The sequence below is a fragment of the Gastrolobium bilobum genome, unplaced genomic scaffold, assembly GCF_033153095.1.
Source record: "Gastrolobium bilobum isolate Gb01-03AN ecotype WA unplaced genomic scaffold, APGP_CSIRO_Gbil_v1 utg937, whole genome shotgun sequence".
In the NCBI taxonomy this organism is placed as follows: domain Eukaryota; kingdom Viridiplantae; phylum Streptophyta; class Magnoliopsida; order Fabales; family Fabaceae; genus Gastrolobium; species Gastrolobium bilobum.
The window spans coordinates 161,409-180,090 of NW_026899318.1; the positions used below are offsets into that span (position 1 = coordinate 161,409).

At 33.5% G+C, this 18,682-nt stretch overlaps 3 protein-coding genes across 5 annotated transcripts; 1 reads left to right on the forward strand and 2 right to left on the reverse strand.

Moving 5' to 3' along the window:
- The first annotated feature begins 3,634 nt into the window (after positions 1-3,634).
- On the forward strand, positions 3,635-7,483 carry LOC133289553 (protein DA1-related 2). The gene is made up of 12 exons (XM_061487520.1): positions 3,635-3,809; positions 4,181-4,335; positions 4,727-4,814; positions 4,898-4,982; positions 5,191-5,314; positions 5,498-5,581; positions 5,860-5,979; positions 6,101-6,313; positions 6,388-6,450; positions 6,573-6,688; positions 6,875-6,933; positions 7,014-7,483. The coding sequence occupies exons 1-12, from the start codon at positions 3,761-3,763 to the stop codon at positions 7,331-7,333; spliced, it is 1,476 nt and encodes a 491-aa protein (XP_061343504.1). The 5' UTR covers positions 3,635-3,760; the 3' UTR covers positions 7,334-7,483.
- Positions 7,484-7,757: 274 nt separating this feature from the next.
- Positions 7,758-11,558, reverse strand: LOC133289557 (uncharacterized). 3 transcript variants are annotated; one of them, XM_061487527.1, is made up of 8 exons: positions 11,229-11,558; positions 10,945-11,121; positions 10,722-10,859; positions 10,498-10,599; positions 10,342-10,412; positions 10,164-10,231; positions 9,754-9,822; positions 8,479-8,611 (listed from the first exon to the last, which is right to left on the reverse strand). In XM_061487527.1, exons 1-7 carry the CDS (start codon positions 11,382-11,384, stop codon positions 9,767-9,769), a joined length of 768 nt encoding a protein of 255 aa, XP_061343511.1. In that variant the 5' UTR covers positions 11,385-11,558; the 3' UTR covers positions 8,479-8,611; positions 9,754-9,766. The 3 variants fall into 3 exon arrangements, with proteins under 3 accessions (XP_061343509.1, XP_061343510.1, XP_061343511.1); XM_061487525.1 differs by lacking the exon at positions 9,754-9,822 and having other exon boundaries at positions 7,758-8,611; XM_061487526.1 differs by having other exon boundaries at positions 8,469-9,822.
- Positions 11,559-16,843: 5,285 nt separating this feature from the next.
- LOC133289541 (BEL1-like homeodomain protein 9) lies at positions 16,844-18,428 on the reverse strand. The gene is made up of 4 exons (XM_061487507.1): positions 18,156-18,428; positions 17,322-17,662; positions 17,171-17,231; positions 16,844-17,002 (listed from the first exon to the last, which is right to left on the reverse strand). The coding sequence occupies exons 1-4, from the start codon at positions 18,426-18,428 to the stop codon at positions 16,844-16,846; spliced, it is 834 nt and encodes a 277-aa protein (XP_061343491.1).
- Between the last annotated feature and the right edge of the window lie 254 nt (positions 18,429-18,682).

Sequence of the window (18,682 nt, forward strand, 5' to 3'; positions counted from 1 at the left end):
GATATTATATATATATATTGTTGTGGCTGCATCCTGCAACAAGCTCACTATGTTTTGTTCCTAAAAGTTAATACAAGCTACTGATTAGAATATAACATCAATAAAAGTTTTCTTCGGGAAGATCAAAAGATCATCGTTTTCATTAATGCAAACTTAGGTTGCATGCACATGAAAATTTTCTCTTTCCATTCCTCTTTTGAATTACCACACTACTGCAAGAATATTAGCAAATTTGTTAGCTTATGTAGTACTACTTTCAATTTCTGCTATACTAAATATCCTTTTATGATTCTAGTATTACTTTTGATTCATTCAAAATTCCCAAATGACTGATTTTGTCAGGGAAATCCAAAATGTTTTGCGTGAAATGGTATGCTCCTAATACAAGTGAAAGCTTATGAGGATTAGCACAACCAAATTTGTAAATTGTACACTCTATTTCCCAAACTCGACTCCAGTAACCTTCCAATCACAAAAAAGTGAAAAACAACCTTATATTAGAATCTTATTGTTGCTACAAGGCTCGCCCTCTGTGCCAACCAAAAAAAAAAAAAAAGACTGGGGAGCGTATAGTTTGATCAACTTTCATATGACCTTCATTATCAACTACCTTGTCCTAGTTTGAAGATGCTGTTACAATTTTAAGTAGAAAAAGTGGAAAGAGGTATCTTGAAGGTGCTCCCTAACATGTGGTCTGAGTCAGATATTATTTCTTTCTAGTATAGAAAATATAAAGATGAGATCTGAGGATGAAAAATAGCTATCCTTCTCCCTCTGCTTTCATTTTAATATTTATCTGAGCTTTTCTTGCTACCTACAGAAGAAAGCTTAAGGCTGCCAAATAAGATGTTTCTGCTTATATGCTTCAAAACTTTAGGTCTTCTACCTAATTTATAAGCCAAAAACAGTTTGAAGATGATAGAAATATAAATCCACTTTTGAGATCAAAGACAGATATGCGCTTTATCCTGAAGAAACAGGTGGTTCAAAAGAGCAAATTGCCCTTGAAGCTCAATTGGCACTCACCTATATGCTTGCTCCTACGTACTATATTTAAACAAAAGAAAAAAAGAGAGAGCAAAGTATCAGCCACCTTTAATTTGTTTTATTATTATACATATGAGAAAAAAACAGCACTTTGGAAAAGAGCTGCTCCTAAGAATCATGTGAGTTTAAGAAATAGAATAAGGGCAGGTGCGAAAAACTTCCATCAATTAATCCTTTGCTGGAAAGCAATTACTTGTATTGTATTGGCACAATATAATTGGTTCCAACTTTATGGCTAATATCGCTTGCTAAGAGAAATGTCATAGGACTATAGGTCACCAGTGTCCAATTATTAGGTTAATGAATCCAACAGCGCTTATGACAACCAGAAAAGGAAGGTGTCATGGTTGTAAAATGCTTTTTCTTTACTCTTGGCTTTTGAAGTTCCAATTTTTCAGCACCCCTTTTACAAATTTAGAATGATGATTACACACTTCTAAGTTCTAATGGGGGAGACGGAGAAGGCCTTTTCTTTTCTTTTGTCTTCTTTTTATGTGGTGCAGTTTCAATAGCAGATCGGTTTGCTTTTCAGGAAAATGTTAATAGATAGCATGCAAAGATTCTTTTCTCAAGAAATGGAAATTTGGAATAAAACTACATCAGAGTATCATTTTTTTATTTTTTCTCACTCCCCTCTCTTTGCATTATGTGCTTGGATGTAATGTACTTAAAGTTGAAAACTCAAAAGTCAGCTACAACAAGAAGAATACCCTCACTCATTTGTGCATTCTTGATCGTCCAAACTTTGGAATCATATGATTTTTTAGGTTGGCCTACATGGGCATTTACCTTTTGTGTTGCTCTATTAATTTCCCAGCAATGCTCAAGTTAGTCCTAGAACAATTATGCTCATGCTTCTTCAGCTGATACATACATACATACATACATAAAAATATTACAATATACACCAACCTCAATTTGCACTTTGTCACGTTCTGTACAAATTTCCCCCTTTTATTGAATTTCTTAACGGAAGGCCAGGCTATCTTGTTAATACAATTCACGAGATTTATACCTAGCAAGTAACTGAAAAGGATGATTCTCTCTGTGTGTGAACTGCGCATGATAAGGAAACTCTTTTTTTTTTTAATTGAATGACATGTAAATTGGAAGACAAACAGAACAAAAGGGTTTGCTTTGGAAGAAGGAATAAAAGGATAACGATTTATATTCGCAGCGTATAAATGGAATTTGGAAAAGAGATTTAAGAGGGTGAAGTTGCAATTTAAGGGAGCTGGCAAGAACTACTAGCGCACACACTCATACACACGTTTTAATATTCTATATTTGAGTCTATTATAGGTCTAAAATTTTGTCCATTAAACTGGTTTACACATTCAAAAGTTGTGCTTTACTTATATCCCAGAGAAAAATTATCATATGTTCTGAGATAAATAAAATAAAGTTCATCAGTTAAAAAAAGGAAAAAAAGTTTCAGATGTTAACAACTTTATCCAATGTTCATCGGAACGACATCGTTTTGAGATTAAAAAATTAGAATGATAAAGACTATTATAATCCTGAAATAAATTAAAATTACAAAAACACCATGATTTCGGTCCCAAAACGACGTCGTTTTGATGAATATTAGATAAAATTATCTAAAATAACTTTAGAAAAAACAAACCCTTAAAAAAAACACATTTTTTATGTAAATGTAACAAGATAAATCTTATGCCACTATAATTTTCCTTAAGGGGGTGTTTGGTATGAAAAATTTGATAAGAATGTTGGAAAAGTAGGGTAGATAAAATATGTTAACCATGCTTGATATGTCTTGAAGTTACAAAATATCGGTATATTATTTTTCCATGCATTTCGTTTTGAACTAGGCAATGTAAAAAAAAAATGCCATTTGAATTGTTATATTTTTTTAATCCAACGAACGGAGAAACACCTTTTATGATTTGTGGATAAAAATGGCCTGGAGAGAGGAAGAGAGATTCAGCAAAATTTTCTAAAACAAATTTTCAAAACTAGAATGGGTGCTAAAACTTATGGGTACATTTGGTGAATGTGATTCAATATTTTAACATAACGGTTAATTTTGTAATTTCATTACATATTTTTATCGATATTTTATTATCAACCAAATATAATATTAGTAAAAATAATTCAATTTTTCTAACATATTTTTTACCTACCAAACAACTTTTTTTAATTTATATAGACAAAAAAAATTCTCATCATATTTGGAGAATTTTTTTTCTCCAATAATAAACAATTTCTCTCGTACCAGACATCTCAATAAAAGTCTAGCAAAACTAACATAACCAAGAAGATATAGTTGAAGTTGACCGTTAGACTAGAAGGATGGAAACTTTGAAAATGTGTGTCCTATTGCATATACTCAAACTTGAGCTTCAACTCCATACGTGCAAAACGCAGCACTTATTTTTTTCTTTTCTTTTCTTTTCATTTTCTCTCTCTAAATGCTCTTTGATTACTTAATATTCTCCTCTTCAGCAGATTCCCTCCTCGCCCACCCCACAACCCATCTTTCTGCCATTCCCTACTTTCTCTTCATTGCTTTCAAAGCCAAGAATCTCTTAGATTCCTCTCCTCATCTGATCTCCCTCTTTTTCAACCACTATTAACCATCTCCAATGGCCCTTGTTTTCCATCTCTCTCTGTCATTTTCATTCTTCCTGTTCCTCCCCTTTCCTTCCCTCAGAGTCTCTCTCCCCTCTCATAACATTAGCTCTTCATTGTTATGGCTCCTTCTTCAGATGTCAATCATCTTTCTCATCCATGTATATATGGTATTTTCTCTATCTTTCTCTTTCTCTTTCTCTTTCTCCTTCTGTATTGGTTGTCAAAATTAGAGCTTCATGTGCTTAGCTATTCAAAGCAATTCACTTTACAGGTTTTTACTTCAATCCGTACAAGAAAAGACTCATTTTGCAAAATTAAGAACGACCCCATGAAGCTATTAATCGAACTTAACAGTTTTTTCTATTGATTTCACTAAATTAGTATTCTCTAAGTTTCGCAATTTACTTTGCATATGGTTCCAAAAAATTATCTAGACCATGCTATTTTCTTGTTTGACAATTGAACTTCGGCTTGAATTATTATGATCCAGTGTTTCTAATTTCACTTCTTGAATCATGAAAATTTTGATGGCAAACAGGGGATTTTATTTCTTCACACTCAGAGAGAAAGTCTGGTTTCATGAAATGGCTTAGTAGGCTTTTCAAAGGTGGGTCCAATAGAACAAGGGGTGGTCGTCATATGCATGAACCAGCTGAGGAAAACATGGTTCGGCGCGCTCCATCTAGAGCGTTGGTAAAAAGCAGCACTGGCTTTTAGTTTTCTTCAATGATATCCATTGTTGTTGGCCTTGTTATGAATATCATTATTCCTTTGCTTAAAGTAAAAAATGCAAGTAGTTAGTCAATGCAGAATAATTCTTCTTGGTCGAATCCATGTTGATCCTTTGTGTCATCAACCATAACTTAGTCATAAGCATTAGAAAGTTTACTACTTCTGTCTTCTTTGGCTGATTAAATGGCCACTTGATCTCATCAAGGTGAAGGGAGGCTCAGTATTTGAACTACATCTCAAAGCACTTTTTGAATTTTAAATATATAGTTTTCCCTTCTAAAGATTTGGTTCCACAATGGTAACTTAACTTCATATGTTGCATTCCCTTGAATAATGCTCCTGATGTAATTAGGATGATCGTGCTAGAGCTCAGAAGGAGAAAGAGGATCTTGGCCATGCAATGGCACTTTCTTCAGCCGAAGATTTAAAGAGACCAAATGGTAGGTACTCAATTTTCAAAAGGTTCTTGTTCTCTAGCTGTCGTGAACTTTCTAATCAAAGATTGGACTTTTACTTCCATTAGACCATCAAGGGTATGGTTGGGGGGCAGACATTGATGAAGATTATGCACCATATGCTCCTGTGCCATATTATCCCAACGAATATAGGTAAATTCTTTGCTCTCATAAATCTTATATCTGATATACAGATGCCAAACATCAAGTGTTTCCAATCTGGTCAAAAACAAGGTTGTTGACATTTGTTATATTAGCTAGTGCTAATGGAAATCACTTTTATTTTTCTCTCTCTTTTCCCTCTTGCTCAAGCATTTTGGTACTAATTATAAATGATAATGTGTATTTTTCCATTGAACAGAAAAATATGTGGCAGCTGCAACCAGGAGATAATCTACGGAAATTGTTTGAGCTGCATGAATACTTATTTTCATCCAGAGTGCTTTCGCTGTCACTCTTGTCGTTACCCCATTTCTGAGCGTGAGGTAGTTTGATCCTCTTTTGATGTTTAGGGGATGTTGAGATATCACTTTCCTGTCTACGCACCTTTACACTTAAAACATTTTCCTTTACACTCTTAAAGATATGCATATAGTGTTATTGCATTATTGATTTTGACACTTATCTTTTATCCATAACTCACTGCCTTTTTTTTCTGTTGATCCAAGTTTTCTTTGTCAGGGACGCATCCATATCACAAGTCCTGTTTTAAAGAGTTAACCCACCCAAAATGTGAAGTTTGCTACCAATTCGTAAGATTAGTGTGCATTTGCCTATTCAACTTGTTCTGCTTTATTATTATTTTTCTCTGATTAAGGTTATCAAATTTCAGTGTGTTATCTACTAGTTAGAGGAACCAAACATTATTCTAGTCTTCTAATAAAACAGTACATTTGAAATAAATTATAAGAGCTTCCCTCCCACTTATAAATTTATTTATCAGATCATCTCCTGTCTATAAATTGGCCTATGATCCTCACGGTTGATGAGAAGCTATATTAATTGCTACCAATTTTTATTTTACTTTCAGATTCCTGTAAATGCTGCTGGTTTGATTGAGTATAGGTGCCACCCCTTTTGGTCCCAAAAGTACTGTCCATCTCATGAATATGATAATACAGCTCGCTGTTGTAGTTGTGAAAGATTGGAGGTACTAATTTTAATTGTTACTCCAGATTGTTTAATAACTCAAAACAGGTAAAAAAAAATACCTTCTTTTTTCCCCTTCTAAATCTTGTTTTTTGTCACTGTTATATTCATTCTCCTTGAAGCCTCGGAATATAAAATACTATAGACTGGAAGATGGACGGAGTTTGTGCTTAGAATGCATGGAATCTGCTATAATGGATACTGGTGATTGTCAGCCTCTTTACCATTCTATCAGAGATTACTATGAAGGAATGCAAATGAGAATAGATCAACAAGTTCCAATGCTTCTGGTTGAGAGAGAAGCACTTAATGAAGCTATTGTCGGGGAGAAGAATGTAAAGAAAATTCCATTCTTTGTTTTAGTCAAATAATTAGTCCAATTCCTCTTACACACTAAGGTTTCTTCCAGGGTATTCATCACTTACCAGAAACAAGAGGATTATGCCTTTCAGAAGAGCAGACAGTCACCAGTGTATGATATTAAAAAATATTTTCTTTTTGTTTTCTTTGATTAGAATGTGAAAGTCATCATGAACCTAGTTACAAATTGTTTGTCCGATAATTCCACTACATTCTGATTTTATGTTGTTTCAGATACAAAAAAGTTCAAGAATTGGAGGCCATCGACTAATAGGGATGAGAACTCAACCTCAAAAGCTGACTAGAAAATGTGAAGTTACAGCAATTCTTGTTCTGTATGGTCTTCCGAGGTAATTAATGGGCAGTGGAAACTTTGCTTTTTGTCCCCCTCCAACTACAGCTGATTCCCTTTTGAATACAATTACGGGTTCAGATGATTTTCCAAAGCTCATAAGAATCAGAACCAACTATGTTACTTTCTTCCTATTGATTATGTTCAGACTTCATTATAGTTGTCATATTTTTGCGGGATGCAGGTTACTCACAGGTGCTATACTTGCCCATGAATTGATGCATGCCTGGTTACGCCTTAAAGGTAGCACATTTTGATCCATATCTTGGTATTAAACTTAACGGTATACATGATTTTCATCTCATTCATCTTGGACTAAGCAGGTTACCGCAACCTTAATCCTGAAGTAGAGGAAGGCATTTGCCAGGTTCTTTCATATATGTGGCTTGAGTCAGAGGTAATGCCAAGCTTTCAGAGCATGGCATCAACATCTACAGCTTCTTCTTCCTCCACCTCCTCCTCCAAGAAAGGTGTAAGGTCTCAAGCTGAAAATAAATTGGGTGAATTTTTCAAGAATCAGATTGCCCATGATTCTTCTCCAGCTTATGGCGGTGGCTTTAGAGCTGCTAATGAAGCTGTTAACAAATATGGTTTGCGTCGTACCCTTGACCACATTCGTTTGACTGGTTTTTTCCCCGAGTGATAAGAGTTCTTTAAGTACGGATTGCAATGCTAGGTTTTTTTTATTTTTTGTTTCTCCAAGTGGATATCGATTCAAACTCAAGACAGAAGCTCTCGGACAGCTTCTCCTGCTATTTGGGTCCTGTAAGGATGTCCAGGTCCAACTTGACTAAAAATATGCATGCCTAGCTCGTATTGAACAAGTGTTATTTCCTTATGCATTTAGCGATTCATTTCATCAATGAAGTTGACAATTCTGAGCAACATTACTTTTATAAATATTATAAAGAAAAGCATCGCTCTGTCACCTGTAGAGTTTTCAATTTCATAGTGAATGAATTTCATCAACAATTGCAATAGAAAAGTGCATTGTCATGTCAACATAACTATTTAAAGAAAAGTATTCCCTGAAAAATGACAATATTTTTAATAACACTCAGAATTATGACCCTATAACAAGTCCCGGGTCATTAATAATGAATTCATAGTTTGTTAATTGTACAATGTAAAACAATGGACTCAAAAGTGAAAAAAATAAAAAATAAATAAAGGGATCCAAGGTATTTTATCTAACTATCATCACTATAGGAAGAATAACTCCTCCTGAGAAACGCAAGTGCCGCATAACACTACAACATGATACTTTATAGAAGAATAGATCGATTCTCAAAAGATTAACCCCTCCTGAGAAACACAAAAGTGCTGCACAACACTATAACATGATACCTTGAACTTCACTTGCTGATAATCACACATGCCATAAGGAAGATGCACTTGTGAAGAGCTGTCTCCTTAAGGCATTCAGCTGCAGATTTATAGTTTATTTCTGAGAGAGGGAGGGAGGGAGGGAAAAATATAAAGCAGACCACATGAGAATAATAGATTGATAACAGCCTAATTTTATATGTTGTGTAATTTATACAAGGAAAAATTCTATCCCCACAGCATCATTACAAAATTGCCCACCAAGAGAACCCATTAAATAAAATGAACTTCATGTAAATGTAATTGTAACCCTTTTGCATGGGTAAATAGCTTCATCCATTTACTCCAAAGTGTAATTATGCAGCAGCAATATCCGCTAAAAGCATCTTCAGTGTCTCATAAGTCATAAAGCAAATACCTACACCCGGCACCACCTTGTAATATTCAGGCAAAATTCCTCTGTAGAGGCCACGCACACCTTCAGTCTGGATTATGTGCCTAAACATACCAAAGATGCCTGTTGTATACACCCGGGCTCTCCCTCCAGCCCCCTCAAGTTGCCTCCGCCGTCTCACAAGATCCAATGGAAATGTTGCTGCATATAGGATAACGGATGAATTGAACCATAGCCTTTTGAGTAAAAAAGATCTCACTTTTACATGGGATTCTATTATAATACATCAGATCGTTAGTCTTTTTTATGTGACATGTATCATCAAATCTGGTAAAAAGTGATAAATCGACTGAAATGAAACCAATTCTAAAACCGTAATTGCCATCTAAATTAACTATATTTGAAATAAATAAGCCATGCAGACAAAACTAGAGTTTCTTATTGTAATGATCCTGTGTCTCTGACCAAGTTGCAAGCCTGCACTGCAACATTGTAGGCTATACCAAAGAATAACTACAGTAAACACATTAATGAAACCATGGAACACTCCTGAACTTGTGGTCAGTTGGCAACGAGAAATTCATGGATGAGCAAGTCTATCTTGTCATGGCAGAATTTAAGAAATCCAGAACACGAAATAGTAAAGCTTGTGAAATTGCAATAAAAAGGAAAGAGTATAAGTAAAACACAGCCTTACCCGAACATACAGTTCCTGTAGCAGAGTGGCAGAAAACCTTTATGTCACAATTGATGAGCGGACACTACTAGAGTTTTGTATGCATAAGTACTTTGGATACATGTATTTAGTGTCTACATAGTACAGTCTTGACCCAACAAATATCCATGCCCCAATCTATCAAGATTTGGTTTTCTCCCTTGAAAAGAATTGTAATTCTATCCTTTGTTGACAATTTCATTTATCCATTTACATTAATCATCAGCAACTATATTATAATTTGTTACCACAATTTCCATCGTTTAGGATTATGTTGAAAGCAGTATTATTAAAGCAATAAGAACAGATTCCTCGGAAAAACATCAACAGGGCTTGAAGGATTCTGGTAAGCATCAGGTGAAGGAAGCCTGTGAGAAGCATACCTCAAAGAGGACACCTCTCACATTTGGTAACTGAGGGAATGATATAGTTTCATCCAAGTAATGCCACCCCATGATGGAATCCACTGCATAGCTTGGGGAGACATGTCATAGAATAAAACTTGGGAAGATGATTACTTGCACAAGATCTTTAGACAATAATGAAGTTAAAGAGAGACAGGAAAAGGGTATTTTTGTTGTGTTCCTTACTAAACTTCTCATATGCCAGATAAAATAACAACTCCAACCTGGTCTCTGGTTCTAGGGGTCAGTCTGGTTATATACTCGGTGCAGGAACTGCACCAAACCCTCATTCTCTGCATCAAAAGCATAGTAAAGCACTACAGACATTAACTTCTTTAATATTCTTGGGTTTGAGCAAATTCAATACTTTGACTAGAGGATTCTTAACTGTAACTGAACATCTAATAAACATTTGATACACACTAAATTGAGTGCTCTGCTGCCACACATAGAGATTAGGAAAAAGGTAAAATACCAAAAGAATGTGCATAACCTAATTGCAAGAAACATCAAAAAGCAAATTATCAAGAATTCTTATCTGACAAGGAAAATCAGAAGTTCAAGTTATCAAGAAAATTTATGTGAGAAGGAACATAAAAAGTGCAAGTTATAAACTCTCCTTTTGATCACTCACCAGATGATGATGCAATGCCAGAAAGACTGCCGCAGGCCAGACTAACAACAACAGCTGAATCATCGGATCTGATGGGTATAGATAATCAATATACATATAATGCTAGCTATGATATACATGAAATAAGGGGAAATTATATTTTACATTAGACTGCTAAATTAATTAGTGAACTGATTACCTATTTGACTGCCAAAACGATCTCAAGGTTTCATACACAGAGAAACTGATAGCTATATTTGGCCCAACAGTCTGCATTAGCACCAGAGATGCAGCTAATTACACAAGAAAGGAATCATACACTTCAAGTGATGTAAAATTGATGATAACAGCGTACCAAGAGTGTAGTTCCAAGTCCCTTATAAAGGCCAAATATTCCCTCTTCCTTGCAAATTGTTTGCAAAGCATGCCCGATACCTCTATAATAGGTAAAATTTGTCTGCAAAATTTTAACATCGCTAATTGTTAACAAGTAGAATACAAATACAAGGATATTTAACCACCATCTGTGCATGAACAGTTATTCAAAATTAAAGCAAACATCTTTGCATATGATGTTACCTGAGCAGCAAGTCGTGTCCTTACAAGATCCAAGGGATATGTAGATGTTGCAGCAGTCATCCCTGCCAGGCCACCACCAACAAAATTTATGCAGACATTATCCCAACCACTTTGAACTCCTGGAACCATCCTTAGTAACTGCACATATAAAATAATATTAAATATAAATCAATCTAAGAGTTCTCTGCAAGATAGCAAGTATGTGTATGAAAGAAGCAACGACCTTCTTGTAGTGCTCATATGAATAAAAGTTAACAGAAGAATAGGGTAGACGGTGAGCAATGGTAACCAGATTCCCTTTCCAGAAAGCTCTAAATCCCTCTTCATGGATAATTCGTGAAGCCTCATTCCATATGCTAGCTTTTCTCAAAGTTGCAACATTGGAATGCATCCCCTGAACCTGAAAACAATTTCATAATTTCACAAAACTAAGGTTTAATTTATAATAATTTTCACAAGACATTTTCTTTAGAAAAAAATAAAAAAATAAAAAAATAAAATTGGAACCTGAAAGAGGATGGTGAGTCTTGCAAGCGGCGCCGTACAGGTCTTGCTAAAAGCGCCGGCAACGCCTCCGGCGAGAAGATGTGAAACAGTCCCAATCTGCTGTGGTGGCTGCTGCACCAACTTCCGTACACCACCAACCCTAGCCTCCGTTTGCATCTCCAATTTCAGATTTTTTTTTACCCCTTTCACCACTTTCTCTAAGCAAATTGAATCCTTTTACTAACAGCACAAGAAGGAATCCCCCATGTTTTTTTTCTCTTTCAAACAAGGAATCGCTTTTTCACTTTTCTCAGGTACACAAGAGCTCTATGGTCCGCGACGTCGTTTTCATTCGGATGGAACAAAACGTTGACGTATTAGGCAGGGTTGGTTCACGAGGAAAGTTAAAACAGCGCGGCTTTTATGTGGTGCGGTGGGTTGCAGTGTATTTCCGTGTTCCTCTTCGATGAGATTTAAGAAGTACGATGAGATTAGATTAGAAAGAGAGAGTTACTGTGGAATCGGGTGCAGGGGATGGGTTCCTCGGGCGAATATGAGGTTCTCATGTGGGGAATATGCGTTGCTTGCAAATTGAGTTGTGCGTAGATATCAAGTTTAGGGCAACGTCGTCGGTTAAACCAAGTTTCCTATCAAATGGAGAAACGTGCCACGGGATTTATTATAGTAAAACATTCCTTAGTCTTTTTTTCTTTTTTGAAAAAAAAAAAAGGACCACCGACCTACTTTGCTTCCTTGCCCATGCTTTCCTTCGAATTTTGCACTTGAAATCTGATAGAATGAAAAACCAAAAAAGTGTTAAAAGTTTATATGTTGAAGCTGAAAATAAAATTCTAAAAAAGAAAGACAAAAATATATCACAAAGAATATGTTTTTTCAATCAAAAGGATAGAAAAGTTTAAGCTATGGGATACGATCGGTATTTTGTTGACAAGAGTAACAAAGGATAAGAGTATTGATATATCTTATTCCGTGTTTAATATATATAAGATAAGATTTTATTTTATTATTTTATCCAGTATTAGAATAGATTTTGTGCATAGTATATGATAAAACCTGATAATATAAGATCTAATCGAATTTTAATAATATCTAACGTTTGACATGATATTGTATAAGATAATATTATCTAGTATATGATAATACTATATAGGATACAAAAATATTCTTAATAAGAATATCTTTTAATAAAGAATATATATAATTCTTCAAAAAATGTCATATGATATTAATTTTTATAAAAATAAAAATATCCAATATTTTAAAATTTAATATATTAAAAAATTAATTTTTATTTTAATATATTAATATTAAAACAATATATTAATTTTTGAGAATTACACTGGTCAATGATATTAATACACTAACCCCTTATCAGGCTTAATCCCTTTCCCTTTGTCCGGATTAAGTTACACATCGTTTTGATGTATTAAGGGGTTCTGCTGTATAAGCTTATATTATACGATGGTCACACCAAACAACTGAAAATATCATGACGTATAGTATAAGCTTATATTATCATGCCTTATACGTCATACCAAACAGGCTCTTAGTTAGACCCTAGATATTTCCATAAGTTTTAACAGTTTAATTTGACTATGAAACTAATCTCGAGTTAGGATGTAATTAAAGCTCATTATCCCTTCTTAAAGATATATTTGATAGAAATCAAATCTAAATTCTCTTCATAGTTCATACTCTACTCTGCTTGTGTTGTTAATTACATGATCTAAATAAGGTGAAATCCAACAATAACTCAATCGTATATAATAAAAGGACAAGTAGCTAGAGGGTGAAGCGTATAGGCATTAAATGTAATACAAATAAGATTTCAAATGTATGTACATAACGTGTGATCGTATATATTTTTAGAGAAAATATATTTATAAAGAAAATTAGAGTGTTAGACCACCAAACACGTGTATGGTAAGAGGTTATTTCAGTTTAATTGGAATTTGAATTTTTAAAAGATAGTTGTGTTAAAATTTGACAGGAAGAATTTTGTCACCTATATAATTTTACCTAATTTAAATCGAATTAATCGAATATTTTATGAACAATAGATAATATTAAAAAAAATAGTGTTTAATTTGAAATTATTTACTCCATTCCACGCATCCTTACCGATTACCCGTTTTCAACGAGGTAGGACCCAATTTCCGGATCAATATTTGCGCAAGACCCGGGTCCGGAACATTGATAACATCTCTCTTTATCGGCACTTCTTTTTTTTTGGTAAACTTTATCGGCACATTTAATTGTAAGTTATGATTAAATATTCCATGATGAAATATCCTTTGTCATATTCTTAATTTATACCCCCTTGACTTTGTGGGCTCGTGATGACATGATTTATCCTTTGTCATATTCTTTCGTTGTCTTTGCAACCATTGTTGTTTGGTTTACTGCCACGCTACTTTTGCTGACTGCTTTACCCTGAAGGACGATTTCCGGTTAATTTCAAATTGAAAGGAAGTTAAAAAAGAAGAAGGGATATATACTTCTTCTTTTACACGAGAATTGTCTCACTTCCAACATACACTCTTTGTGGAACTATTAGGAGAGTCACACATATCAATGGCTCAGCAGGAAAAATGTCTTCTTATACTGCCGGAGAAGTGTGTATCCCAAAAAAAATAAAAATAGTAATATAAATGCTATGAGTTAAAATTATTGTTATAAAAAATTAGTGTAAAAATTTATATTTTTACTTACGTGTTAAAATACAAATAAAAACTTTCGTAAGTAAAAACCGATAAAAAAGATCATGTAAAAATGATAAAAACATAAATTTCTTCACTTTTACTTAAACAAAAAACTAAATCGGTCTTATACCAAAAATAAAAATAAAAATAAAAAATTGAATCATATCAACTTTTAACCTATGACTCAATTTTTTCTTTTTTTCTTTTTTTTAAAAAAAAAACCTATTGCCATTCCCCTAAATCAAAATGCACAATAAAAAAAGAAAAGCAAAAACTCTCGGGAAGTGGCTATTACAGAAAAAGAAGAGAATGAAGTCAAAGATGAAAAGTTTGAGTATCAAACTGAGATAGATTTTGAACCAATCTATTACATTTTATTGTAAATGAACTTGTTACAGGACAATAAGGACATACAACTCATGCAAGATGATGTGTTTGATTTGAATCAATTGATATAATTTAGGAGTTATTAAACTTTACTTTTTTTTGGACAACAAAACTTTTTATTTATAAGTTAAAAAAAAACTTTATTTTTTTGAAATTTTGGAACTTGCTTGTAGGAGTTGTTAAATTCTTTTTGTGCTTTTGAACTTATGTCTTATATAGTTATATGACTTAAATATTTTAATACTTATTTGTTCATTAAATTTTGAGTAATGACTTATATGATATTTTTTATATGCATATATATAATTTTGTATCTGGACCTTAAATAATAAAAATTTTACATTTTGTGTCGTTTCTATGATTTACATTTCTAGATCCTTCTCGTTTCTACGTAGAAACTCGATTTTGACAATATTGGTTAAAACTAAATAGCACACAAATTGTTATAAAAAAAAAAAAAAAAAATAGCACACAAATTTATACTAAATTTGATGATCTTATATCAATTTAGAAATGTAATAATTACACAAAAATCATCCAGCTGACATTACTATCTGTATAAAGAGGAAAATACTAGTTGGCGTTGAAATTTATGCACATAATTGATTAATTCCCAAAGAGCTATAGACAAATTTGACAACGAGAGAAAACGAAAGGAATAACAATGATTGATTCAGTAATGCAACCCATATACGTCACTCGATAACGGATCTTGAAAATATTTATGAAGAGTTAGAAACGAACAAACTTTCATAACGGTTTAAATATGTATGATGCATTGAAATAAAAGTACGTAAAAGTTAAAATAACATATTTGAATCATTTGATGGCCAAAAAATAAGTTGAAATGGTAAAAATAATTAATTATTAGTTATAAAACTGAAATAAACATCAATTTTACTGCACATTACATATATGAATTCAAAAAAATAAAAATAAAATGCCCCGTTAGATTCTTCCATGAGGTCACTCCCCATCTGTATGATTTTTGTCATCTTATTACTATTAAACTTACCTCATTTACACACACATAAACTCTAAATTTACCACCCAAACATATATGTAATGACCATGGGTGAGAGCGAGAGCGGTAAGTTGTTAGTTATGGCACAGAGTTTTGAAGTATTGGATATGTTTTTGCCGATCAATATTTGTTTTTTTAGTCCTTTTAAATTTTGAATTTGGGTTGTTTATGTCTTTTGCTTTTTTTTTTTCCTTTTAAAATATTGAATTAAATATGTTTTACAATTAATTCAAAAAAAAATGAGAGTTAGATTATTTTTATCGGTGTAAATTACACTTTTAATCGTGATATTTTTTATATCTAATAGCTCTATTGGATAACATCTGTTATATATGGTTGATTTTGTTGCTATGGGCGGGGAACATGCTTTTGTTTACTCTAGTTAGAGTTTGTTTGGATGAACTTTTTTCAGTCAAAAGTTATTTATTTTTAAAAAAAACACTTATATTATAAAGTGCATTTAGATGTCTGCTTTTTTAAAAAAATAAGTCATAAAAAAAGTTAAAAATTTACTTATTTTAGAAGCTAAAAATTTTAGTTTCTTAAAAAAGCAAAAGTCAAAAGCCAATTTATTTTTTAAAAAATAAATATTTTTTCAAAAATCTAAATAATTTTAATTTTTGTAAAAAATACTTTTAAAATAAGCCGGGCATAAAATTAACTTTTTTTTAGAAGGCCATCCAAACACAGTCTTAGTCTTGTGTAGTTTGTCATTTAGTTTCTTTTGTTACGAGTCATTAGCCCTATCTCTATGGAAAATAAAGAATTAATTAAATGTAAAAATTCAAATCGTTGGGTGAAAACACATTAATTATTTTATATTATTTCTTAATATATTTCCACATGTCAAGAGATTGTAGAATTAAAACTTGTATAGTTTACAAGCCCAAATTTAAAAGATTTGAAACATGGAAACATCAAGCTCTAGATCCTAAGATAGTAAAATAAATAATTAATTTAACCCAAAATTTCATATTGTTGGGTAAAAATATGTATTATTTTATGTTATATTATCCTTTAACAATATATAAGAAATGTGAAAATATGTGCGTTGTGTAATCGGCATTTTTTTTATTGATTTTATGTCAGGTTCTATCTATAAGTAACAGTTTAAAGAATCGCTTTTGTGATTCTTGACCTCATCAAACATCTATGGAAGGGTCCGTCAGTAATGGACAATGTGAAACACGCCGAGAATTTTGAATTTACACCATCCGTGGACAATTCATGATGATTTGGTGAAACTAACGCTAAATAACAAAAGACAGTTCCCAAACCGTGGCGGTGATTTAGTGCTAAAGATAATCAATTACTTCCACGTGCTCTAATTCCCCTAACTCCCATGTCTAGTGGGAATTGGTTGAACAAGAACTAATATGATGCAACCCCGGAACCCCACCTTGAGGTTTTGTTTTTTTGTTTTTTTTTTGTGAGTAATGAGTTTCTTCATATCTTGAGCCTTTGTTTATGATATTTTCATCTTATTGGTTGGGGCAGGATTTTCATATGGGCTTGTGTAATGGAGCAAATGGGCCAGCAACATGCATGCTTACATTATGGTTCACTTCTAATGGTTGAGCCTGCTGTTCCCCAAGCATGTGCATCTCTTCCACCATGGGCTTCCAGATTCTAACTCTTGCATTGATGAACCAATTTGAAACCTGACAAAACACCACTTACCATATTGTTAGTCCTTAAGTTGCCATACCCTTATAAATTAATTTGATGGGGGGAAAAGACTAACCTCAATTGCTTTGAGGGTCATGCTTATTAGGGAGTTAGCACTTAGCAGAGAGAATAAGGAAAATACAGAGAGGAATTAAGTTCACCTGACATCTTGAAAGACCAGTTTGTTGAGCCAATATATCCTTTTCAGAATCCGTAGGATAACTGGGATGAACAAGTTAAAATAGAAGTTATATAATGAAACATTGACACAAAAATATGCTATGGATCAAACTTGAAAATAGCATCACTAACGGGTGTAAGAAGTGTTCAAAGAGCCATCTCTTCAGCAAAGCTACAGCATGATCTGGAAGCCCTCTTTGGGATCTCAAAATAGGTTGGACAGGGTGTGGAATACTTAGAAATGTGGAATACTTAAAAATTTCCTTTTCACCAGAATTGTTAGCTGCAGGAGTAGTTTTGCTTGTAAACTGAAGTTGATCATAAATAGCATGCTTCAAACATCCAAAATGCTTAGAAATGGTTTTCATACCAAATGATATATAAGGAGTGGCATTTCCAAGCCCAGCAACTTTTTGAAATGATTCCACCACTGATTGCATATGCTGGCTGTACAGGGCATACTTCTTGTATACCTGAACAAATTTATTAAAAGAACTGAATTTTTGTTAGAAATGGAAAATATAACAAATGAGTGTGTCATTATCCAACAGACATACAAGCGGAAAAGAAAATGAGAATTTTGCAGAAGGATATCAAATTCTATGTTTATTACTAAATAAGGTGCAAGTGCAATCAATGATTTGGTCAGGGTAAGCTACTATGCTTACATCTCCGTTTCTGGTCGAATTTTTTCATGCTTCAATAGTAAGATCCTTAATTCAAGTAATATCAAGTCCCTTTGGAAAACATATTATCCGAGGTATACTTTCAACCAACAATCAAATTGAGTTTTGGTTATCTTATTGTCAGTGTTATAAAAGCTAATTCGATGGAATTGTTAGTATGGGCTAAACCACCAACAAGACTATAGATTGTACGAAAACATAAACTAAAAATATCTTTTTTACAATCAACATGTAAGAGTTGGTAGGAACAAAAAAAAGGGAACTCAAGTCAAGGGCATACCTCCTCTAGCATGCATGCGAGTTTTGAGTCCCTCCACTGATGCTGGATTGCATCCCCACTAATGCCAGTGATGGGGTCTTCATCATTGTCATTTTCGCTTAAGCTATCCATTGGAGGAGGATCCCAAACACTACCACACAAGTCTTCAAGAAGCTGTTGAGCAGGCTTCAAAAATCTTGACCGTTTTAAAATGGAAGCATAGCCGGTAAAGGGACCTATCGGAACCCAGTTTCTCAAATCACTGCATGGTCCTTGGGACTCATGAATCACCATATGGTTTTGAAGACTCTGAAAACTTGTAGGATATTCGAGATGTGAAGCAGAACATGAACTTTTTGGTAGTAAGTTTAAGAACGGGGGAGTTGGGTGAGAAGGAAGGGATGGTAGAGTAGTGTTGTGGTAGTGTGTTGTGTGTGAATTGAAGTTGCTAGAGAGGGCGTTGGGGTTCAATGGTGAAGAAACTGGATTTGATTCAAAGGGTGGAGCTGAGGTGGGCTGAAATGATGAAGAGAATGGCTGTGGTTGGT